At 35.4% G+C, this 26,847-nt stretch overlaps 1 protein-coding gene across 2 annotated transcripts in view; it reads right to left on the bottom strand.

Annotated features, from left to right (window-relative positions):
- RELN (reelin) overlaps positions 1 to 26,847 on the bottom strand; it is a 492,310-nt gene that overhangs the window by 155,399 nt on the left and 310,064 nt on the right. For both annotated transcript variants that reach the window (XR_007403524.1, XM_025449216.2), the window contains exons 12-17: positions 16,967 to 17,118; positions 9,339 to 9,451; positions 7,583 to 7,791; positions 6,594 to 6,722; positions 5,398 to 5,507; positions 1,480 to 1,546 (exon numbers count right to left, since the gene is read on the bottom strand). Coding sequence is in view for 1 of the 2 variants with exons in the window: in XM_025449216.2 (XP_025305001.1) it covers positions 1,480 to 1,546; positions 5,398 to 5,507; positions 6,594 to 6,722; positions 7,583 to 7,791; positions 9,339 to 9,451; positions 16,967 to 17,118 (780 nt within the window). In the remaining variant the exon portion in view is untranslated. The remainder of the gene's footprint in view (positions 1 to 1,479; positions 1,547 to 5,397; positions 5,508 to 6,593; positions 6,723 to 7,582; positions 7,792 to 9,338; positions 9,452 to 16,966; positions 17,119 to 26,847) is intronic.

The following is a 26,847-nucleotide window of genomic DNA, read 5'->3' as shown; positions in this document are numbered from 1 at the left end:
AGAGGATAGGATTATTCAAGATAATGTACAGTGTCAAAAAAGAACAATGCCTGAAGGCATAAAACTGTCATTCAGATTTCTGTTTGCTTTCATGAGTGACACAGATGGTTCCCTTAATAAACCCACCGAGTGCTAACAGGGATACTGTACACAAAAAACGAAGTATAAAGTATAACTATTATAATTATAGATGAGTCTTTTAGAAATAGCACTTCTATTTTCATTAATAAAAGCAGCTGTCATTTTAGATAATTTGTTTTCAAAACTTTCCAGGACAACTTCAGGAATTACACAGATGTCTGGTGTTCTTGTGTTAATTTTATTTGAAATGCACTAAATGAGAGGATGGCCTGGTTACGGATGACAGATGAAGATAACAACTCGAGGAAACACCAGATAATGCTTCCCAGATCTAATGAGTCAGTGTTTCGGAGTGGGAGTTGGTAGTTTTATTAAAAAGCACAGATTTGCATATTTATTTTTTAAATATGAATAGGAACTTTTCAATTCTTTCATACTTTTTAAAACATTTCTATTGTGCAGTGTGATTTCTTTGTTAATTAAATTCATTGCAATATAGTTAAAAAGTTAACATGACACTCTAATGTCAGTGCTGACAAGTGCCTTGCCTCATGCATATAATTTCAGATAGGACTCTCTTTTAAGAGTTCTCCATTAATTAATTATTACTCTTTTTGCTTGGAGGACAAAAAGGGACAGACTAGATGATCAGTTGTTGAAAACTTATCTGTATAACAAAGATTGTGGTTTCAGGAATTTTCAGGATATTTTATAATTAAATATTAATATGGGAATGACAATACATATGAATATCCATTCTTGTTATAAACATAACATAATGCTTCAAGTGAGGACTAGACATTAACTATTTATATATAATTTCAGACTTCATATTCAACATCATTATGTAAAATACATTATATATCATTTTGAAGACCCAAATGATTTTCACAAGTAAGCAAGATGGCAAAATCATATTTAAAGATGAGTTTTCTTATCAAATCAGCTAAATTTGGCTCATTCTAGTTTCCTTTAGTCTTGGGTCAGTATTGATTTGCATAATTCATTTACAAAGTCCGATAGGAATTAAAACATGGCTCAAGAACACTAGAACAAGTAAGTTTATGGAGAAACAGCATACTGAAGAATGTAACCAAAGACAGAAAAGGCAGTCATCAAGCTATGAAGAATTCAAATTTGTTCACAAATTTACTCGAGGTATGCTAAATTTGCTCACAATTTAGCTTAATAGAAATGTTATTTATTCATCAACTTCCACTTACAACATACATTTAAAATTCTATTATGCTTAAATTCCATTTGGAGAATACTACTTTGGTCTTGAAAAGACCTCAAAAACTTAAAAAGGAAATTAAAACAAGTTAAAATGACTCATGGCTTCAATATACAAAGTACATTTCAAAAAAAGAAGTATAATTATTATTTTAAAATGCTTACTTGCAACCATGTCGAGTGCACTGTCCTCTGCCGGAACAGAACTTGAGACACGACGGACCAATATAAACTGCAGGCAGGGCAAAAGACAGCATTTAAGAAAATGGCAAAACAACTGGAAAAGCCAAGAACAACATTAGCATGTGAATCAATTTTGTGAAGCGACACCCATGAAATCTAGCCCATTACATGCATATTGTATGCAGCAATTCAGGGCGACATACAGAATGCTGTGTGATAACGTAAGTGCTTAGCAACAAATCTGCTGGAATTGTTTTAGCTGACTTCTTTTAAGACTTTGATGTTTCATAGCAAAAAAAGGTAGGAACATATGATTTGGGTTCCTTAATGGAGCCTCATTAGCTAAAATGATTTCAGGCGGAATAGTGTGCTGCTGATTTGAACTTTCTATAAAGTTTAGTTTTTTTTTTTTTAAGTTTAGTTTTTTTTAGGTTGGAACAAAGAATTTACAAGGGATCAATTTGATATATCATGAAATGGAGATGTAATAATTTAATTTAAAAACTATAACATCCATTCTTACCTAGGAAAAATCGATAATGCATTGCAGGTGATTGTACGTATCTTTATAAATATTTATCTATCCTTCTTAAAATGGGGAGTTAAAACTTGTTGAGAATTAAGTCTTCTCTGAAATGCAGATCTTTTCCTAAATGGTGGGCCTGACTGATAATGATATTAAAAACCTCAATTTTAATCTTTGGAATGAGAAGAGGGTTCCTGATGGTTTGAATGGTAGATACTCAGACTCAAATACATTAAAGAGTAAGCCTCTTGATAACCAACCAGTACAATAAAAAAATAATAAACCAAAAAGTGTCAAAATGGAACAAAACCAATGAAGAATTAGAGATGCAATCAATGGTTGTTAAGACCTCACATATTCAGTTTTAGGCACAAATTTGGCTTCCATTATCACTTTTTTCTGTCTTGTAATCATGTCAAAAACAGTTAAATTTCATTTTAAAACAAACTTCCCTGTGCCCTATGCTCCTACAAACACTTCTCTGGAGCCAATTGATTTAAGTGTGATGCAGAGAAGCCAGAAACAACGCTTGTGGAGGGAAACTGATGGTTCAGGATGAGATCAGATAGCAGGCGGAGAGGTTGTAGGTGACAACGCTGGATTCAAATTCCCATTTCACCTAGGAAACTCTGCATAAGTGATTTATCCAGTCTAAGCCTCAGCATTCCTATTCTTTAAAGTGGGATAATGATCTTTGGAGGAAAGAGTAAATGAAATGTTCATGCTTAGGATGCTGCCTGGCACCGTCTGGTTATGATCATCATGATACTAGGGTCAAGAATCCTGCCCACCCCATCTGCCTTGTGGAGCTCTACTGAACAGCACAAGTACTGAGAAATCGGGAAAGGGCTTCATTCTTTAGCTTGGTAAAGCTCATGGATTGTTTTTCTAGCACCCTTGATTTTATGGCTGCAGTAGGATTTATTCTAAGTCCTGTAAGTGGTTCGTTGCATCTTGCGGGATCACTCTGGAGGGCTGTCCTATAATGTACCCATGTCATAGGTCAAAAAGCTTCCATTGTAAAAAATTTCAACAAAAAAACCAAGATTTTCCAAATCAATGAAAATATGTAATTAGGAATCTTGTCATCCCTTCCTGCTAAGGATGGGGTCACTGGGATTCAGAGCATGAGTAAGTTTACAGGCTTTTTTCCCTAAGGGTGTGGAAAGGATGGATTTGTCTTTATCGCTATTATTAATTTAATCAAGTTGAAAAATTTTAAAAGTGGTAACAAACATACTTTGCTCTAGGATTTTCCATTTTTCTAAGAATTTCAGGATAATTTCAAAAATAGTTTCTGCACACACTAGCAGGAAAAACATACCTAACAGAAGTAAGATATTTTTTTTTTGCCTTATGAAGAAGCCAGAGAGCAGGTCTTGTTGTTGTGAAAACCTCACATATAGAATGGTAACAGAATTGAGGAGATTGTGCCCCAATTTTTGCATTTGTCCTGCACTGCTAAGCATGCTCATTCCATATATTCTTACCTTTTCTCATTCTACTCACAACACAATGGTGGGACACTTTCTGTATCCCTCTATTTTCCCTCTTGGCATCATGTAATAGCCTTCCTTAGGAAATTTAGATACGCTTTTCAAAGGCTTATATGTGCCTCATAGCATTCTTAATTTCTCATTTGCTTTATTATTGGCTTTTTGACTTCTTTTATTATTATCAAAGTAATATAAGTTCATTATAGAACCCCTAAAAAGTATGATGGCAGGGGAAGAGTCACCCATATCCTACTGTTCAGAGGCACATACTTATTCCTGAGAGCTAACTAACAGGTGTTGTGATTCAAATGCTATACAACATGTTCTACCAATGAAGGAAGTCCATTTTACCAAATTAATCTTTAGATGGTTTTGCAAATGTACTATGTTTATGTCCATATGACTCATGTGGTCTTTGAAGTCTGGGCCTCTTATTGGTCTTTCCCTGAATATAGACTGCTTAAAGAATTTACATTGTCTCATTAGTAAATTATCTTGCCTGGAGTTATTCCTGAGTTTCAAGAATGTATCCTATTAAATGTGTATCAATTTTTTTGATTATTCAAAAATAGCAAAAAGATTGGGACACCTGGGTGGCTGGCTCAGTTGGTTGGGTGTCTGACTTTTGGTTTCAGCTGGGGTCATGATCTGGGGGTTGTGGGATTGAGCCCCGTGTCAGGCTCTGCACTCAGCTTGGCATCTGCTTATCCCTCTCTCCCCTTCTCTGCCCCTCCCCACCCCCCACTCGTGCTCTGTCTCCAATAAATAAATAAAATCTTTTTTAAAAATAGCAAAAAATTTTTTTAAAAAGACTTTTTTATTTGAGAGACAGGGAGAAAAGATGAGCAGTGGGGAGGGACAGAGGGAGAAAGAAGCAGACTCCCTGCCAAGCAGGGAGCCTGATGCAGGGCTCAATCTTAGGACTTGGAGATCACGACCTGAGTCGAAGGGAGACACTTAACCAACTGAGCCACCCACGGTGCCTCCAAAAACATGATTAAAACATGGAAAATCAGCATGAAACAATGATGTAGGCTTTTCCTACTTTATAAAATTGACTAAAGTTTGCTTAAGGATTGACATTTTGTCCCTCCTTTTCACTCCATTTCCACTTCCTCACAGTGCACCTTCAGTCAAATTGATATACTCTGAAAATAGGAAACTTACGAATCTGCCTGTAATTAGAATTATTAAAAAACCAGAGTGGGCTATTAATAACAAACATAAGAAATTTATTGTCATGCACCCCAGTAACTTAAAATATCTTCTCTTCTGTATACTTGTTATAAGTGAAATTGGCTTTAAAGTTATGCAAAAACGATCAACAACGCACTTAAAAATTAAAGATAACATAGGATATATTATGTAGATCTAAATTTTCCTCTTATACTGTTTTCTGAGAGGGAGGTAGAAGTTTTGCTTCAGAAGTTTCATTTTAGAGATGATGTTCCCTTATGTGGTGTCTGCATCTAAAAGATAAGCATTCCAGATGTTGCAGTAGTTACTAAGAGAAGAATGGGTCTTATTTTAATACATGCAGTATGGTAAGTATTTATGTTAATTTTGTGTAAAACATTCAAAGAAAATGTTAGGATATCCCCTGTCATCAGCTGTGAATTTGAGTTTCAGGGCTTTACGCATTTTTACATTATGTATGTTGAAACGTTCTGGCATCTAATATTGCTGACTCTGCTGCCTTTTTTTTCTGATTGTGCATATCCCTGGGCTTCTAACGGAATGCAAAGGAGAAAGGGAAGAAAGGGCGTTTAATGAATCGCAAGACCATGACTTAGAAATGTGATTAAGTCTGTGCCAACGAACAAAAGCACAGGAAGATTCTACATCAATGGCATGTGATTATGACAGGCATAAACTAACCATTATCAATTGCCCACATGTTTCCAAGGATTGGTCCCGTTTGTCTCCAGCGAATTCTGGTGTCCCTGGTTAGTGCTGCATTAGGAAGGGGAATCGTTATTCGGTTCCACCTGCAAGAAATTTAGCACAAAACAGCTTCACAAAACTACATTTCACATCGTTTGAACCTATTTTACATGTCTTTAATGTTCTAGTTTCCGTATGCTTGGGACAGCACTAAAGTTTGGTAACAAATTCTTTAAATTCACCTGTGGAGTTTGTTTAGAGTTTTCAGACAGACACATAACTGCTAAAAACATTCATATCACACTAGAGTAATGGGTTTACTCTTAAAAGCAAGTGATAGTTTGTTTTTAGACATTCTTTTTAGACATTTTTACATCAATACTCAGACCTTAGATATTATTCTATGATGTGCATCTGTGCAGACACAGGAGCGGTATTAGCCTTGATAACTTTTTCTTTTTTTTCCTTCCTTCCTTCCTTCCTTCCTTCCTTCCTTCCTTCCTTCCTTCCTTCCTTCCTTCCTTCCTTCCTTCCTCTCTCTCTCTCTCTCTCTGTCTTTCTTTTCCTATCCCCAATCTTATGCACATTTAAAAAGAGGCTAAGAAAGAAAATAATTCTCAACTTAATTTTGCCATGCTTGGAGATATTTTTACTGGTTTATCCAGTACTTATTTTGTAAGGTGGAAAGTATCTGGCACAGTCATCTTTAATTCTCCAAACAGCCCTCAAAGGGGTATATCACTGTCCTTAATTTATGTGGAAAGAAGGTGAAAGTTGGAGAATAGATATACTACTCAAGTAGGTGGTAGAAGCAGAATTTGAACCCTCGTTCAACTCCATGGCTTAACTTTCTTCCACCTCTCTATGCTGCAACTTTCCATAAGTATTTGGGCAAGAAGCCTTTGGGCAATAACTGTGTAATCACTAAACAGAATTTAAATTTATGTATCCAAAATAGAAAAGCCAAGTACACAAAGAATGAGTGACCCTACAAATTGTGGTCTTGCATCAGATTTACAGAAGTTATTGTCTTTTTTTTTTTTTTTTTAAATGAGGTCTTTCCTAAATGTCCCTGAAAATCAGCAGGAAACTTCCTGACCAATTATGAAAAAATATAATCTCAGCCTTCCTCACTGATTTTGAGTCACAACACAGATTCAAATCTCCTCTCTCGGAGAGAATTTACTCACCCGCTATAGTTTTCGGAGGAGTAGATAGTGCTGTGGGGGAGGTGGGGTCCAGCACAGATCTCAGGTAAACACTCAGTGTGCAGGAGCGACCAGGAACGCCCATGGTTGGTGGAAAACTCTAAGCTGATGCTGGTAACGCCAGAACAAGCACAACAAAAAAACACAAAGAAAAGAAAATGAAAAGACTCACCCCTCGTTAAGTACTTTAAACATTTGCAGAGCAAGGGCAACGAATTTTAAGATGCTGTTTCCAAAATGATTGTTTTCCCCTCCACTGAAGTCTGACCAGCCTTCAAAGGGCAAACAGTTAAATCACTGCTAGAGAAACAAACTATCTTTTAAAGCCAACAAATGGGAACTTGTGCTTGTGCTCTTCAATTTGAGAAATGGCAAGGCAATTACCACGTCTCACACCGCCACCTCATCCCGTGAATGTGAGACTCACAAAATTCGTAGAAAGGGCGAGCAACACTTCCTCGAGTGAAACTGAGAAGTCAGAGCTCTTGAAGTGCTAATTGATTTCCGTGCCTATTATTAGGGGGTCACTAACCAACATGAGGTCAGGCTTTTTTTTTTTTTCTTCCCCCAGTTATTTGTTTTTCTTCTCTCTCAGCAATCTGTCAGCATGGATGGCTGCCATGGAGTGTGCAAACACTTCTGATGCCTAAGACCAAGCTCTTAGAATGAAGTCATTTCTACTTAAACTCATCCAATCATACTCTGTATATTAATTGAAGATCTCCCCTTTGGGGGAAAGTGTGCATTTTTTAAAAAAGGATGTTGCATTAAAAATTCAGCTGAGAACCTACTGAGAAGTCGCTCTGATTCATTTTTTTTAAAGATTTTATTTTTTAAGGAATCTCTATGCTGGCATGGGGCTTGATCTCACAACCCTGAGATCAAGAGTTACACACTCCACCAACTGAGCCAGCCAAGCTCCTCAACGTGTTCATTTGTAATTAGTTCACACACAAAATAGAGCTTCCTACCTGTTACCAGGTTGATGTGTTCCACATCCCAGATTAATGGAAAACTGTATCATGTGAGACATCGTAGAAGGGAGAACAGGTAAGACGTGGAAAAAATCGACAGCCCAGACATTCCTGTTATGCCCTTGGTGGTTTTTTTGCCTGAGACAAAATCTGGTAGCAGGAGTCTGAAGTTCAGGATTGATGACGACGGAAACTAAAGATGGAACCTTGAAAACAAACAAAACCAGAATCACTCATAATCGCTCTGAGTCTGTGAATTCTCCTAGATTCAATCTTACAATTACTATGTATATAACTGCCATTTATTGAGCGCGCCAGGCAAGGTCCTTCATGTCCCACTTGTTATTTCATGTAGTAGAGGTGGTCTTCAGGGGTATTTTTTAAAAAAGACTTTTATTTATTTATTTGACACAGAGAGAGAGCGAGAGAGAGAGAGAGAGAGCGCACATACAGGTGGGGGTGGGAGAGGGAGAAGCAGGCTCCCCACTGAGTGGGGACCCCAATGCAGGGCTCCATCCCAGGACCCCGGGATCATGACCTGAGCTGAAGTCAGATTCTTAACCTTATGATCCACTCAGGGACCCCTTCAGTGAGCATTTGTTTGAATCACTCAGGATTCCTCTTTTGCATATAACGTGGAACTCTCTGTGACTAATCAGGCCCTCTCTACCTGAAGATAAATTAGTCTAAGGTCTTTAAAAGTTGTCAGAGCATATATATCCCTTTTATATGCCTTGGCACAAGACAAAGGCAACTTCATATTTATACTTTATCATCAGTCCTCTTTTAAAGTGAATTTGTGTGGTATTAATAATGACTGCCAAACTAGGTATTCTGAAAATAGGATGCTAAGCAGTAACAGCCAGTGTCAATGTGTTGATCCAGTATAACTTACATAATTGATTTGGTCTGAGGCACGTAGATGACCAGAGCAGGTGTAACCCTAGCTAGTCACAGGTAGAAAACTAGTCCATTATGAAATCCCAAATGGTATAACTTGGGTGGCCGTAGACCCTCTGGTGTGCTAGATACTTTCTCTGGTTGTTCCCTATTCTAGCCTCAGTGTTTATCTCCTGTCTCCCTAACTGAAACCATGAAATGCTAGGTGCTGGTTGTGTTTGAGCTCTTTACAGTACTGAGATGGACATCAATGTGGAGAAAAGCCAAACTAATCATGAATGTGCGAGTGTAGTCTCGGCACAAAGAAATCTGCTACTAGAAAAAATAATTCTACACCTAATGACAAGCATCACACATAATTTTTTACAATGTTTGTGAATAATCAGAGCCAGTACATGTTCTAAATTCAAAGGGCAAAGGAAAATGGCTATAATTAGAAAAAAGAGGCAAAAGTAGCAATAATCTATACTTCTACAACCTTTTCTGCTTATCGAATCCTAGAATGCTGGATAAATACTCATTATGCTTGATAACAAGTCTATGAGGCTCCATAATTAGAGCCACATTTAGGGCTTTCTTGGGAACAAGAATAATTGTCAGAGTACTAGGCTCCATCTTATCATCTCCAATGGGCTGTAATTCCTTTTTCCTCATAAAATCTTTTTCATTTGTATCAGGAAAAAAATCTGAATATTAAAATGTCCATGTCATTTTTAGAGAAATCTGGCAACCTCCTGGGATTCTAAAAGAGAGTGTTCTCCTCTGCACCTAGCATGGTCTTCATGGTTTTGACCTTGGCTTGTCAAGGGAGATCTGGGGTAGGGCCGTTTAGCACATGGATTGGCATAAATACCTTATATGAGGAATAGGAAAGTGTATCCAGTGTAATGTGCTCTTTTCTTCCTTCAATCTTTGCATACAGGGAGATATCATTTTCATGAGAATCTCCAGGGTCACACATTCCTCCTGTGCAAAACAAAAATTTTCAGTTGTTGCTACCAAACTGCATCTATAAACATGTATGGTATTAACTTGCAGAACTGAAAAATAATTACAGAACCCAGATGTTGTTTAAGAATGACCCTAAATAGAAGTAATCAGACCCAAGGAAACAAATTTTATAATTTATTTAATCTATCTTTATAGACAGTTCAGATAGAACTATCTCATGCTAAAGATCAAAGACTGGATATCTGAAAAGGCCAAAGTAACTATATGCATAGTGAGGTTGCTCAAGTGATAGTCTGCAATGAGCAATGGCTGCATGTCTGTACTTTAACCCACATCAAAAAAGATGTGCTCAAAAAAAAGATGTGCTCTGCTTAAGAAACTGTCACTGTCTTGTATTTGAAATATTAATGGCCAAAATTCAGAACCATTTGATTATGGTTTTTAAAAACTGTGGTGACTCACTGCATCGACTATTTCTGAAGTGGTATTATTTAAGGTGTTGCACATAGTAACCTTACTAATTTTAGCACATATTAGCTATTTGTATCTTAAATGCAGTTCATTTTACATTTTTACTTTTTTTTTTTTTTACCTCATTTGGTTGTTGGAAAGTACACAGAGTAGTTTATTCCCTATCACTCTACTTTACAGCCAAATGATATGATGGAACATTACACAGGTAATTAAGATCATCCTGATGATGAAACTGAACAACAGGGCAGGGACCTGAAACTGAAGACCATTCAACAAACTGGTGGAAAAGCCTTGAGTCAATAGTATGTCTTTTAGCCCTTGACCCTTCTATGCTTTTTACTACTGCATTTAGCCAATAATCCTTACTATTGCTGGTTTCTATGAACTGTCTGCAAAAACTGGATTTTAAAGGATTGCATGTCTAACTAGAAGCCTCTCCCCACCCACTGCTATCATTCACAACAGCATAAGTCATAATAGCAGGAATGTAGGTATGTACATGGATTTCCTGGCAAATACTCTATCCAAAATTTATAATGCTAACTCTCAATTTTATTACTATCTTTAAAAAAAAAAAAGCCCCTCTCCATTTCTTCAAGTAACCACCATTAATGTTAATTTTTATCTATAGGCAGTTTCTGTTGCTAATACTCTATGGTGATAGTAAGATAACCTCAAAAATCTAGAACAAGGTTACCTTATGAGAATTAATCTAGTAAAATCAACAGATAATAGTTGAGATTCACCATCTGTAGGAAGAAAGAAATAAGGAAAGAAAGGAGGGAAGAAAGAAAGGGAGCAAGAGAAGGAATGTCTAGCACAATCTCAGCTGGGTAATTGAAAAAGTATCAGAAGAAATTACTGATACGCGATATTTTCAGTAAGAAAGCTAGAACTTAATCTGCATAAGAAAGATCATAATAATAGAAGTAACTTGGATGCTGGTATCCATGAGGCATGGAAATACAGCATGTTACATCTGTTAGACATCTATAAGTTGGCATATTATAAATATTTATTGAGTTAACTAATCGGAACTGAGAATAGAGAAGCCAGATGTGGTGATAATGTCACCCTCATCCTAACAGATGTTTATTGTTTAAGGGTAGCAACCAGTAGAGAGAATCTTTATAATTTTGATATCTGATATATATATTTTAAAGATTTTATTTAGGGACACCTGCGGGGCTCAGCAGTTGAGCTTCTGCCTTTGGTGCAGGGTGTGATCTCGGGGTCCCGGGGTCGAGTCCAACACTGGGCTCCCTGCATGGAGCCTGCTTCTCCCTCTGCCTGTGTCTCTGCCTCTCTCTCTGTGTGTGTCTCATGAATAAATCAATAAGATCTTAAAAAAATAAAGATTTTATTTATTTGAGGGAGACAGAGAGAGAAAACGAGAGAGAGAGAGAGGGAAAGAGAAAATGAGGGGGAGACAGGAAGAGGGAGAAGCAGACTCTCTGCTGAGCAGGGAGCCCGATGCCAGGGCTCGACTCCAGGACCTCAGGATCATGACCTGAGCCTAAGGCAGATGCTTAACCGACTGAGCTATCCGGGAACACTTGTATTTTTTTTTCTAGGACTTCGTTAGACACTTCTATGTTATGGCAAATATAGCTCGTAAAGTCATTCTAAATGACTGTCTCTGGGGGGAGAAGATCTGCATGAACACTAAACCCCTATCTAAAAACTGTAACTTCCCACAAAACAAAAAACAAGAAACTGTAACTTCCCAAAAATAAAAAAATGAAAACTGTAACTTCCTTATTGAGGACGCATTACAGACTTCCAAAAAAAGAACAAAAGAAAGGTGAAAGGTCATAGGCACTATGGATTTAAGACATAGGAACTGAACTGTCAGTACTTTCTAATTTCATTGATCTCTTCCCTGTAACTCTCTGCTGTTTTTTTTTTTTTTTTTTTTTTAACTCTCTGCTCTCTTATGAACAGCTCGTGAACTCCACCTACCTTTCCAAGGAAACGGAAACACACGTGAGAGCTCAACCAGCCCAGAATGACAGAAGAAGAAAGTCCAAAAGGAGCCAAGACTTTAAAATGATGACAGACTTTATCTAAAAGATCCCTCTGGGGGCAATTTATTAGCTCTGTGAAGTTTCAGTGACAGCAGCTCATATAGAAAGAGATGGATTCTTCTTCAGTTTCATTCCTTTTGATGTATTGGGGGAAGGTATGACTCCAGGGGCATTTTGTACAGCAATTAAAGTATAGAAGATTTCAATAAAAACTGGATGGACAGTTTTCAAATATTTTAAATCCTGCTTTAATAGCTCTTAAGATACTTATTTATATTAGGAAAGTGATTTTATTTTTTACAGGGCATCAGGCTTGAAGGGAAAATAAGCCATGACCTCAAAAAATTTGTGATTTAGCAAGGAAAACAAGATTAATTTACATGAAAGAATGTTAATAGCAGGAAGCTGTGTTGCACTGCCATAATTGCAGTCGAAATTCAGAATGAGAGATACGAGTGTGGCTGAAAGAGCTGGGAAAATGGGAGACGTTCAATGAATACATTGAAGGAAGAATAAATGAATGAGTGATGTACGTTAGGTTATTTTTGTCTTGTTCACTGCATTCTGGCTCTAAGAACAATGTTGGATACCAGTCCTCAATAAATTTGTGTTGAATGAATATATGAATGAAGGAAACAGACCTGAACCAACTTTGAAATTTGAGCAAATTTTCCAGAAATAGTCCCAGGTGATGGATCTTAACCGAGCAACGAAACAAGGAAGAACATACAGGCAGGGCCAGAGAGGAAGGGAGTGCGGTCTTGTGTAGATGAACAACCAGACACCAATTTTCCAGAGATGCCAGCATGAGCTGTCTACCGTATCACGGATCTCTTCCCAAATTGCTTTCCCCTCCATCAGCCATGAAAGTTTTAAAGTCTTTCTATAGGTCCAGTCTTACCCTACCCTATCTTTCCCTACTGTCCTGTCCTATTTCATTCTCTCCTATCCTAAAAACCACCTTTGCTCTGCTTTCTCCTCAGGATCCAGATCCCATTTCTTTTCTTCTGTTACTGATGAACTTTTTTGAAGGCGAGGTCTCTTTTCAGCGATGCATCTCTTTACTTTCTGCTTTGGCTTCCCATGCACTACACCATGGGGAATACTTGCTCAGAAGTCCCTGGGGGGCTCTCGGCCCCTGTCCTAGTTGGCCTCTCTGTGGGCTTCTCTGTAATCCTGATCCTCACCCCTTCCCTTCCTTCTCCAGTGTAGAATACCTTCCTTCTACATGCCTTTATGTCCTTTCTCAGGATCCTCTGTCTACCTCTATGCCTTCCACCTTTACTGAGATGAGGGTTCCCTCTAAGAATTTTTCCTGTCCTTTGTTTACCTGGCCTTCTGCTTGGGAGAACATAACTCCAGTGGCTCCAATTGCCACCTGTGTGCTGATGACTTTCAAATCTGGTTCAGATCCTGAGAGAAAGGTCAACCTTCGTATGGCTTTCCAGAAGCCTCAACCTCAACATACATAATGCCAAAATCTTCTACTCCATATCTGCTCTTTATTTGCTTATTTTTGGACATTTCCTGTTTCAGGAAATAGGAAGAAATCAAAGAAATCTCTGTCCTTTCCAATTGGCCTCACAATCCCCATCGTCTTCTGAGTGTGAACCTCAGCTGGTTCCTTCTCTTCTGCTGTTTATTCCCTGTCCTTTCCTTCATATTATTACCATTGTCACTGCCTTATTCCTTTGTTGCTTGGACTGGTGCAATAGCTTTCTAACTTACAGTTGCCAGATGAAATACAATGTACAAACAATATTTATGTGAAAAAATTATTTATCTGAAATTCAGATTTAAATAGGTAAAGGAGATTAAGAGGCACAAATTTTCAGTTCTAAAATAAATAAGTTACAAGGATGAAAGGTACATAGGGAATGTAGTCAATAATACTGGAATAACTGTATGGTGACAGATGGTAACTAGATTCATCACAGAAGTCATATTATAATGTTTGAAACTACTGAATCACTATGAGGTACACCTGGAACTAACAGGATATTGTATGTCAATTATGCTTCAATTAAAAAGACTTCTTTAAAGATGATTTGTTTTAGAGAAAGACGGTGTGTATGTGCACGAGGGAGGGGGCAGCAGGAGAGGGAGAGAGAATCTCAAGCAGATTCCATGCCAAGTGGGGAGCTTGATGCGGGGCCTCGATTTCACTACCCTGCAGTCACAACCTGAGCCAAAACCAAGAATTGGATGGTTAACTGACTGTGCCACTCGGGCACCCAACTTTTTAAAAAAAATTTTAAAAGCTGTTTTGTTTTTTTTTCCTTGAAGTCTGGCAACCCTACCCTAACTGGTCTTCTGTCCTCTAATCTCTGAATGTTTCAATCTTTCCTTCAGATTCAAGCCAGAGTTATCTTTCTAAAACATAGATGAGAATATGTCACAGAACTGACAGGAATCATCTGGAGGCTCCATGCTGACTAGAGAAAGAACCCGAACTCCTTAGTTGATATTAAAGAGGATCACCATTCTGGTTCCAGTTCTCTTTTCTTGCTCCACCTTCTATCTTTCCATTCAGTTGTGTTGGGAAAATAACCCGCCTCAAATATATCATGCGAATTTATGCTTGTGCTTTTTCTCAAAATGCTGGCTTAGCTTCACATTCTCTTCTCCCTTCAAACCCTTACAAATTTGTTTTTAATATTCATAATTCTTCATGTTTTGAGATGGCACTCAAAATCAACTATCCCATTTGTATATTGGCAGAAATATAGGGATAGGTTTTTACATTACAGTCTCTGTTCTGACTTTTGTATAAAATAAGATGTCCCTTATTTCCCCATTCCTTGAGAGAACTACCATCTATTCATCTTTCTTAGTACCTTCCTTCCTCTATTCCTTAGAGGTTAGTTATTTTTTTGTTTTTAAAATTTTTTATTCAAGTATAATGAACACAGTGTTATATCAGTTTCAGTTTATAAATCCCTTCAGATTTAAATTATGGCCATCCTTCAAGGACCAGTTCAAATGCTGTCTCCCTCATGGAGTGTTGCCCTGATCCCAACACTGCAGTGACCCAGAGTCCTTGGCGCTTCCATAGGATCTTTGTTTCATTATAGCCCATTACATTCTCTCTTTAAAAATTTTTATTTCAGTTTCAGTACAGTTAACATATAGTGTTATATTAGTTTCAGGTGTACAATATAGTGAGTGATTCAACAACTCTGAGCATTACTCAGTGCTCATTAAGTGTACTCTTAATCCCCTTCACCTATTTTCACCTATCCCCCCACCCTCTTCCCCTCTGGTAACCATCACTTTGTTCTCTATCGTTAAGAGTCTGTCTCTTGGTTTGTCTTTCTCTTTTTCCTTTGCTTGTTTGTGTTCTAAATTCCATTTATAAGTAAAATTATATGGTATTTGTCTTTCTGTGACTGACTTTTTTTAGATGTCACTTGTGGGCAAGAATTCTAAGTAGTTTTTATATATATAGAAAAGATATATTGAGTCTTACCTATTTGCATTAGGCACTGTTTTAAAGGGTTTGCATGTATTCAATCATTGATCAGCAATTCTGAGATTTAGGTACCATTACTATCCCTGACTGTATTCTCCATGTAACCTAACTCAGTGCTCTACATTCAATCAGAATTAATTAATTTTTAAAATTAAATGGAGATGCTTTTATTTGGGATAATGTACTTTCAGCTCATTCAAATGAGTTTTCTCATAGTCAATTATTATTTTAACTGATTACAATCTGCTTTGTTTCAGAAAGAGTTAAAGATGACTAAATTTCTTCTACAAAGGTGCTTATATAAACATGACAATGTCTTACAAAGGCACTGAAAGGGTTGGTTTAGTATAATTCACTATGAAAAAAATCAAGAATTCAAATATATTATGTGAAAAATGGTAAAAAGGGAAAACGCTTAAAATTAGAAATACTGACAAGCTGAATGTCTATTACAACTTTTTTGAGGGGAGGGTGAAGGTTTCCCAGGAATCTTTCTTAATAAAATGAGGACCAGTTTGAATTTTAATTATGTAAAGGAAATGAACTCTGGGTCTCTAAGTGTACAAATCATTTCAGAGTCAAGGTGGGATATCCTTAATGTCGGAGGACCACATAATTATGTTTTATATACACAGCTTCCCTGTTATCAAACAGATCATCATTTAAAATAAGGTAGCATCAAGCAGACAATGTTTTGGAGTTTGATAGAATACTAAGTCTATGGTGCCACTCTGACCTTAGGAAGTAAGGAATGTGAGGGAAATAAACAGCCAGTGCTAAAGCCCAGACTCAGGGGGCCTGTGTGTCCTGATGAGCTGACATCTTTGCAAGTAGGTTCAAAGGTGGTTAATGTTTATTTCCCGTTTCGCTTCCAGGTGTTGCCTGTGCTTTTCCAGTCACTCAACAAAAAAGGCATGTGACACCTACTCATATTTCTGAAAGGACATCCGCTGAAATAATACACAACTAAAATGATAAATTTTATCATTTTAATTTCAACCTCCTAATTCTTCCTTGGGTACTTTTCTAAATGTTTACCTACTTATTTGCTCTCCAATAATATGGAGAAAAATTCATTCTATGAACACTTTCTTTGTGTGTTTGCTACATACTAAAAAGTAGAAAGTATTATTAAAGTTATTTATAAACCGTTTTTTTAATCTTTGCACAAAGAAACAGTTATGCAATGCTGATATATCCATGAAAACAAATGACTTACCTTGATGATTGTTTTTGAGGGAAGCCAGGGAGTTTGGACAAAAGAATTACTTTGTTCTCAGCCTGTCTTCCGCTGTCTTTTCAGCTATGACCACTGAGGGAAAGGTGGGATGAAGGTATATGGCATTTATCAAGGCATGTCAGGACTAGCTCTCTTAAAGGACGGTTCCAGTAGGGCTGGTCTGAAGCAGGTGTGAGCGCTCTGACTCATCCAATAGAACTCATATTTGATGAATTTCATTTTATGTGGATAGACAACAAAGAATCTTACTTCTACAGGGGTAGAGGCTGGCCTAGGTTCTGCCTTAGGTCAACAAAATTCATTCAAAATGTACCTACCCATGACAAAGTAAAATCTCAAGTTCCCATAACCGGTGGTATCCATATAAGGGGTGCATAATTTCCTCTCTCCATCTTTGAGGAAGACTGCTGATAAACCTGATTCTACTGTTCCACATTCTGTACCAATTACAGCTCCCAAGATGTCCCACCTTAAAAAAATGAGAATCATGAACAGTTGGAATATTAAGTCAAAGCTTTATAGAGTATAACTTTTATTTTTTTAACTTTTATTTTTAATAAGGAACATTTACTTAGTAATCAGTAATTCTGCAATAAAGATGTGGCACAACAGATTCTAGTAATGAAGAAACTTTTAAACACATTCTATTTGCAATTATGATTTTTCTGTAGAAGGATAAATTTAATCAATACTATTATAGTATGCCTATTACATGATAGCCTCTATTCTCAAAGTACTTACAGTCAAGATGGGGGGTCAAATTTGAACTAAAGAAACAGGGAACTATAAAAGACAGTATCATAAGATCATAAACACTTGTATGGTATATTGCACATTAAAAAATAGTTATAGGATGTAAAGTCATAAGAGTGGCAAGAGCCTAGCAAGTTTTCAAAAAAAGACGAGATTTAAACTGGATCATGTCAAAATATATACATTTAGATATACAGAGGAGAACAAAAATATCTAATATTTTAAAACTCTTATTTCTCCCTAGTATTTACTTCTGGTTGTGTCTAATCTGGCCATTGCTATTCACACAACTCGCTTGCCCACAAATGGAGAAACTGGGACACACAGAGGTTAAGTGTCTTGCCTAAAGTCAACTGCCTGTTTAGTTCTAAAATTGAGATCTTCTGCTTCTCAGTTTGCTGTTATTTTAGTAGTTTCAGTTCTAAAGAGTGTATCACGTTAGGGAGATTATGTTGAACCATTTCAGTTTATAATAGATTTGGGACCACGATATTTAGAAAATGCCTATTTTTTTTTGTATTTTAACAGATTATATTAATCACTCAAAAAACTCAAAAATAATTTTTTAAAGCAGCTCTTAATAGTGCTGGACCACTATAAATTAACAAGGAACCTCTCTTGACTCATACAAGAAAATTCTGCACTGGTTCATTGGTCTTTTACTTGCTCCATTTATCCCAATTAAACCACTCAGCCTACTGATCCACAAAGCAAGTTAAGGTTATAAATGATGCATATGATGACTCCTTTTAGGCTTTAGAGTATTTTTAAAGTGAAAAATTGAATTGAAAAAGATGGAGTTGTCAGGGACTAAAAGAACCTTCTATTCAAGTGAAAAATGAAATTAGTCGTCTTTTTCTCATAATTAGTTGTGAATGAATAACTCTTCTAGATGAATCTAAATGAATTATTTTCAAGACATCTACCACAGACAGAACTGTGTGAGATATGGTCAGACTGTGGTTCTTTCTTTCTTTTTTTTTTCTTTCTTTTTTTTTAAAATTTTTTTAAGATTTATTTATTTATTTTTGAGAGAGAGTGAGCACAAGTGGGAGGGGGAGAAGAAAACGGTGAGAGAATCTTAAGGAGACTCTGTACTGAGTGTGGAGCCTGATGTGGGGCTTGATCACATGACCCTGAGATCACAACCTGAGCTGAAACCAAGAGTCAGATGCTTAACTGACTGTGCCACCCAGGTGCCTCTGTATGTTCCAATGTTTAAAGTCCAACATGTTCAATTTTACTCAACTTTACCCTTTATTTCTTCCACTTTTAAGTGTTGTAAGATAACAAAAGTGAAGTTATTTTCTTTAGAAACTCAAATATTTATAATGAAATTGATAGTGAAATGGAAAGTTTAGTCTGCTTTGAAGAGAAAGAAGCAGAAAGAAATCTAAAAAATCAACTTGTAAAAGTGTCAGTGATTCAAATAAATTATCTTGCATTTATTAAAAATTCGGGAGAAGTCTGTTGTAGCACAAGCTCATTCTTTGATGAATTTGTATAGAAACTGGCTCAGGCCTAGCTGGAGACAAAGTATCCTTGAGAGATAGCAGAGAGAGCCTTTCACTCCTTGGACTTCAGCATCCAGATCTGTAAGGGCATAATATTGTGGGTCTTTTCTAGTTATAAAAATGACATGGTCCCTGATCCTCTCCTAATAATCAATTACATGAAGTGAAATTATAACATAACCAAATATTTGAGGCCAGGAGTGGTATCTGAGGAACTCTTTAGTTTTAGTAGTATCTTTGATGGCATGGCAATTTTCCTGTAAAGGAGTGTGGCTTCTCTATGGTCTAAATTATGTTTTCCTCAGGTAAATGTGGTTGTATGTGAACTGCATTCGAAGGAATGTCTGCCTACAAAGGAAACACCTCTACAGCACAGCAATTTATATTTATGCTTTGATGACTAACTCTAAAAAAAGAGTCCCTTTATTATTTATTATAAATATAGTGGTATCTATTATTTATAATAGAGTGGGTTGAATTGGGAACACAGAAAAACAAGTTTAATAATCAATAAAATGCCTTAAGGCAACTTTATTCCTTAGACGTAGCAAGGTCACAATTTTTAAAATTTAGATCTTCAAAAGAGAACTTTCTATTTTTATATCAAAAAAGAGGAATATTTTTGTAAGTCAAGATAATTTAAAGCAGTTTTCTTAGCTGGAAAGCTGATGGTCCTCTCTATCAACTATTTTGGAATGCTTTGAGAATAAAATTAATTATGTTGTAATCAGCTCATACTTTGACACTTTTAAGAAAGATACAAGAGAGTAGAAATTAAATCTTCACACAAAAAAGGCGATGGATGTGTTAATTAACTAGATGGAGTTCTTTCACAATGTATATATATATATCGTACCACCAGGATGCACTTTAACTTTCTCAGAATTTTATGTGTCAATGAGACCTCAGGAAAGCTGAAATTAAAAAAGAGTTCCTTCATAAGCTTAAAAATAGAATGAGATCTATTCTTTGAAGGGTAATTTGGTGGTAGCTATCAAAGTGAAAATTACATACCTATATGTATGTATATGCATGCATATATGTCTGATTCTCTAATTTTCCTTTTCTCTTTCAGAAATTTACCTTTCAAAAATACTTTAACAAGTTCACAAATATTTTTATTACAATATTCTTTGTCTATCAATAGGGGTTCAATTAGATAAACTGGTACATCACTTTTTTGAAATAATGATCTATATTTACTGACTAGGAGATACATTCATTATATGTTGTTAGCTTAAAAAAATTAAGTTGTGATACAGTATACAAAATGTGACTGGTGTGTGCGTGTATGTGTTTGTGTGTATGTGTGTCTGTAGAAAAATTTCTTAATGAATATATGTTTACAATTTAACTCTGAGAAATGGGATTAGCATGGGACGACTTTTGATTTTTCCTTTATATATCTGCTTTGCAGTAAGAATGTAATTTTCAGCAAAAAAGAAGGGCATTCAATTTATAGGTATTATAATTCAGAATGAAAACTTAACTGATCTCATTATAGGCTGATGAAAATACCAAGAATATGAACACAGGCAATAGAAGTCATATTTTAATCAGATATTCTTTGCCTACAAATATTGGCATAAAATGCTCTAAAGGTAATGAAGCATTTCACATTATCCATGAAAATTTGTTTTATTATATTTTCCAGAATATATTAAATCACCTAAAGTTGGCTACTTGAGGTTTGAGCTAAGATATAGAATAAAGCCTGGGTATGAGCTCCCACATTTACCAAATTCATAAGGTTTTTTAATCTCTATGAATTCTCTGAGGTTAAATAAGTTCATTCTATCCATAAGGTCTCTATTTGGGATAAATTCTCTGTTATTTAATAAGGGATGTGCTATAGGTAAAGACCCTTCCACATTCATTTATATTCATGAGGTTTATCTTGAGTATGAGCCCTGAGAGGTCTAGCAAGGTGTGCATTTCAACTGAAGGCTTCTCTACCTTCATTTAGAGGTTTTTCCCTCTAGCATGACAGCTTAGGTGAAGGTAAAGGATGAGCTCTATTTGAAAGCTTCCCTGCATGCACTGCATTTCAAAAATTCTTTTTTTTCAATTGGTTCCCCTGTATTTCACTCAAATTCAATTTTTGTTTTAGGTTTTTATTGCATGCATTATGTTGATTTACACTCTTGTCAGAATAACATTAATAAAGAATATTGTCTTCAGAATGGGAGAAAGCGCTCAGCTTTCTCACCAATAAGACAGAAATATGACCTAGGCTGGAGGATGGTTAGAGAAAATAATGTATTGCCTGGGACATGACAGCACCCCCTACACCCCCTGTCAAACGTAGTGCTATCTTTGCTTTAAAGCAAGTTAAAGAGGTGATTCAAATGGGCTTCTAAATTATAATGAGGATTTTTATTATTTTCATGCCAGAATTAGCAAAGCAACAATACTGGACAAAGTTGCAGTACCATGTGCAAGTGCTACTACTTAATCTTTAGGCAAGGGGATAGTGAGCTGAAAGAAAAATTGCACTTTACCTACTGTGGGTTTTTAGTACTATTTATGATTTTTGCTTATGACCTTCTAGGCCCCTCATTTATTATTTATGTTACCTAAATGATCCAAGTGGGTTTTGCTTTAAGAAAAATGAACATGTTTATAAAAGAAAAAAGATGCACTTAATACAATATTAACTCAGTTAGACTGCCAACCTGTCTTCAGACCCCTTACCTTGCAATATAAGCTTAAATAAAATCCTTCTTTAGCTTTATAAGCATTTTTGTGGAATGTATTCTAAGGCAGAAGAACATAATTTTTGGTAGGACAGAGGGAAAAATTTGTAGAAAATACAAGAAGATGCTCAAACTGTTTTGCAGAATTCTAAATAATTTTAAAGTCCATTTTTAATAAAAGCACCAATTTGTTTTGAAGAAGCTATCATGAAGATTATTCTTGTTGGTTTATAAGCAGTTTCGATTTTCAATGGTTATGTGTAAGATTCTTTGCTACTATTTCCCTGGAACAAGGAAGCCAATATAAAATTGTTTTATTGAGTTTATATTGCCTTTTACTTGTTCCTCTCCCCTCCTCTGGATAACATTCAATTTTAAGAAAGACACATGGAGTCAGTTGTAGGTGTGATCCAGTTAGCAAGCAATGCCATTAAAACGTATAACTAATGCTTATGAATTTTGGCTTCTCTACAGTAAACCATCTACCAGAGATGAAGCCATGGCTGAGCTTGAAAAACCATGTCTCACTCAATTTTTTTTTATAATCTTAAATGAGCTGTTTTTTTAATATATATTTATTGAAAGAGCTTCTTCAGAGCAAATTCATATAGCAGTTATCTTAGTAGGATATGAGTGGTAGCAGAAGAGGATTGTTAGCAATGGAAGTTGGAGGGAATTAGAAATAGATTAGTAGTTCAGAGACTAGGATCTCTCTATGATCACTGAAAAAGTCAGCAAAGGCAATTAATTATAGGAAAGCAAATTTGACCTCAGGATGAGTCCTGTTTGCCCTCTAAGCATTTTTATATCTTGCTGGTGTACTGAAATTCTGGGTATCCAACATATGCAGTATTTGCCACTAGTTGCTTTTAATTTTTAATTAGAGGAAGACTCTTCACAAAAATGACATCTGTGGCCTGGAAGAGGATATCCACATAGAGATGTACAGTCGGAAATATTTTTTGAAACTTAAAAACATTTTTTATTTGTTTTCTATTATGATACCAGTGTTCTCATAATTGAAAAAAGTAGAAAATAAAAAAGTTGGAAAAAAGTACTCATAACCACACTATCCCACAGACAAGCACAATTAGTATTTTAGAATACTTATTTCTAATATTTTTGTATGTGTATTTCCAAATAGTTGTGGTAATATTGTAGGTGGTTTATACTCTGCCTTTTTTCACTTCCATTAGTAACGTACATATTTTCCAGGCTATTATTACCTCTTTATAAATCAGCTACACAATATTTGGTTATGTATATACCAAACTGTATTTAGTCATTTTCTTATTTTTGAGTTTCAAAATACAATAATAAATAGTTATACTATTTAGCATATTTTATGGGCCTGAGGAATTAAATTGTCAATTCCCTAATGCCCCTGGATGTGTTCTAGAGTACAGGTAACTCCAAGCTACGCTTTTCGAAGTGTCAGAGTTCTGCTATTACTTCACAGAAATTCCTAGATAATCAGGACAGACTTGTGGCCAATATTAATTAAGTGAACCACTGAGGAAGAGTTACTGCAACCTCCTCTGATACCTTCCACAGAGAAATCCTATCACCAGCTAATGTGCCAAGCTGTCAGAAATTAAATTACTTTGGAAGGATTCAGATTTCATTCTCTTTTTTCTCTGTGACCTCAGTGAAGATCCTATCTTGGAAGGGAAGCCAGTTGCTGTTTTCTGGATGCTCGCATGGACAGCTGGTTTAGAGGGGCACTAGTAACCAACTAAAGAATGGCAGAACCAAAGCAAAGATGCTGTGTAAATGTGCTGTACATCAAGTGTTTAAAATTTAATTTCTATGAAAGAGTCCAGAACAACATAGCGCTTACTTTTTTGTTACTTAAAATTTTACTGTTTATATTTTAAAGTAGAAAAACAACTTGCTTAAAGAGAAAACCCAGGCCCAAAACAAACCAGAATGAGAAAGATGTAAAATACGTTTTTTAACAGCTTGCAACAAGATTACTCAGATCCATTTTAGCACTTCCATGGTTTTAAAATATATCCAATTATCACTTTAACTAATATGGTCTTTTTTCTTAATGACACTTCATTGGTTTATTTTGAGAATCCAATTTAGGTTTCATTGGCCGATTCAACTTTGTGTTTTCTTCTATACCTCATTAATTAATTTGAGTAGAATTTTCCTTTGAGCACCAATTTCTTCATATCTCAATACCAATAGTAATTATAGTTGGAATAACAACTAATTCTTACTTTTTTTGATTGCTTATTATGTGCGATGCATTGTGGCCAGTACTCCACATATACTGTTGCATAAAATATCTCCCTTTTAGCCCTTTTAGTGCTTAAATTTGAATTTTATTTGATTTGATTCAAACTATATGATATTAATAGGCCTCCTTCTTTTGTTGTGCTTGCCTGGTATATTTGTTTCTCTTCTTTGATTTTTTTTTCAATTTCTTGTGTTATTGTAAATATATAGCTTACTTTTAAAAACTTACTTTGAAAATCTCATTTAATAAATGAATATGATTCAGTAAAATTTATTGGGTTACTGATATGTTTAGATGGATACCTGACAAACTGTTTTCTGTTTTCTATCTATACTGTTTTTTACTGCTTACTTTTGTTACTTTTCTGGCATATATGAGACTGAGTCATCTGGGTCCATGTTACCCTGATGCCTCAGAAGTTACATAGCCTAATCTGGCTAATCTGATTTTTCAACACACATATTTACACTTACAGTTTTCTATTAACATTATTATTATTATTATTAACATTAAGAGTTATCCCAAATCTATGTCCTCACACCAAGCAAGCTAGGAATTTTGGCAGTATTTTACTTCCTTACTCTTCTTTTCTTCTTGTCACTTTCCCTCTGTACCTCTCATGTTGAGGTCATTTAAGCTTTAATTTCAAATCTTTATTAAAACTTTTTAATAATCAACACCTATTTGGACTGAACTACAGGCTTTACTTTTTTTCTTTGATCACTACTCTTTCTTGAATCTATCATATTTCTCCTGGAATATGTTCTCCAGGAATATACCTTCTAGTAATTCTTTCAGAGAGGGTTTGGGATGTAATAAACTTTTTGAGTTTGAATCCTGTGTGTCTAAAAGGGTATTTTTCCTCCCAATTGAAGTATAATTGATATACAATATCCTATTAGTTTCAGGTGTAGATCATGTATACAATGGAATATTACTCAGCCATTAGAAATGACAAATACCCACCATTTGCTTCACAGTGATTTAATATTTTTATATATTATGAAAAGATCCTCATGAAAAACATGTCTCCATAGTTATTATATTATTGACTATATTCTCTATGCTGTACATTACATCCAAAGGTAGAGAGAAAAGTAACAATGAAATACCATGTATGTAATATCCAATTTCAATAATTATCGAGTTGTTTGGGTTCTTTTGATATTGCATTGTGTAAGTTCTTTACATATTTTGGATATTAACCTCTTATTGGATAATGAATTTGCAAGTATCTTCAACCATTCAATAGGTGGTCTTTTTGCTTTGTGGATGGCTTCTTTCAAAGCACAAGAACTTTTAGTTACATGTAACTGTTTATTTTAGCTTTTATTGCCCTTACTGGAGACAGGTCTTAAAAAAAAAAAAAAAAAAAAAAAACAAACCACTGCTAAGACCACTATCAGAGAGCTTAGTGCCTATGTTTTCTTTTAGGAATTTTATGATTGCAAACTTACATTCAAGCATTTAATCCATTTTGATTTTATTTTTATATATGGTATTAGAAAGTGGCCCAGGTTCATTCTTTAGCATGTAGCTATCCAGTTTTCTCAACATCATCTATTGAAGAGATAGTCCTTTCTGCATTGTATATAGATTCTTGCCTCCTTTGTCATAGATTAATTGACCATATAATTGTGGGTTTATTTCTAGGGTCTTTATTTTATTCCATTGATCTTTGAGTCTGTTTTTGTGCCAGGGCTATATTGGTCTTATCACTATCACTTATAGCATAGTTTGAAACTAGAGAATGAAAAACCTCCAGCTTTGTTCTTCTTTCTCAAGATTGCTTTAGCTATTTGGGGTCTTTTTTTAAATAACAATTTTAGGACTCTTTGTTCTAGTTCTGTGAAAAATGCCATAGATATTCTGATGGGCATTGCACTGAATGCATAGATTACTTTGGGTAGCATGGGCACTTCAGGAAGATTTTTCTTTCAATCAATGGTATATCTTTTCATTTATTTGTGTCTTCTTCAATTTCTTTCATAAATGCCAGAGCAAGTCTTATACCTCCTTGGTTATATTTATTCCCAGGTATTTTATCCTTTTTGATGCATTTGTACATGGGCTTGTTTTCTTAATTTCTTTTTATGATAGCTTGTTATTAGTGTATAGAAATGCAACAGATTTCTGTATGTTGATTTCATATCCTGCAACTTAATTAATTAGTTCCAACAGCTTTTTTTTGTGGAGGCTTTAGGTTCTCTCTTTATAAATTATCATGTCCTCTACAAACAATGACAATTTTACATCTTCTTTTCTAATCTGGATTATTTTATTTCTTCTTCTTGCCTAATTACTGTAGCTAGGAGATCTAATACTATGTTTCATGAAAGAGGTGAGAGCTGACATACTTGTCTTGTTTCTGATCTTAGAGGAAGCTTTCAGCCTTTCAACCTTCAGTATGATTGTTAGCTGTGGATTTGCCATATGCAGCCTTTATAACATTGAAGTATGTTTCCTCAATATCCACTTTGTTAAAAGTTTTTACTATAAATAGATTTTGAATTTTGTCAAATGCTTTTCTGCATCTATTAAGATGAATATATGATTTTTATTCTTGGTTTTGTTAATGTATCATGTTGATTGATTTGTGGATGTTGAACCATCTTTGCACCCCTGTTATTAATTTAACTTGATCATGGTGTACGATCCTGTTGTCAAATTCAGTTTGCTGATTTTTTGAGGATTTTTGCATCTATGCTCCTTAGGGATACTGGCCTGTTGGTTTGTTTGTTTGTTTGTTTTTTGGTGGTGGCTTTATCTGGTTTTGGTATCAGGGCAATGCTGGCCTCAAAAAATGAGCTTGGATCAATATTTTGGAATAATTTGAGAATGATAGGTACTATTCTTCAAATGTTTGGTAGAATTCAAACTGTGAAGCTGTCTGGTTCTGGCCTTTTATTTGTTGAAAGTTTTATTTAAATTCCATTTCATTACTTGTAATTGGTCTATTTAGATTTTCTATTTGTTTGTGATTCAGT

This window comes from Canis lupus, chromosome 18, assembly GCF_003254725.2.
Source record: "Canis lupus dingo isolate Sandy chromosome 18, ASM325472v2, whole genome shotgun sequence".
Classification (NCBI taxonomy): domain Eukaryota; kingdom Metazoa; phylum Chordata; class Mammalia; order Carnivora; family Canidae; genus Canis; species Canis lupus.
Note: the sequence above shows the minus strand (reverse complement) of the source record. Positions and strands in the feature narration are given on the sequence as shown.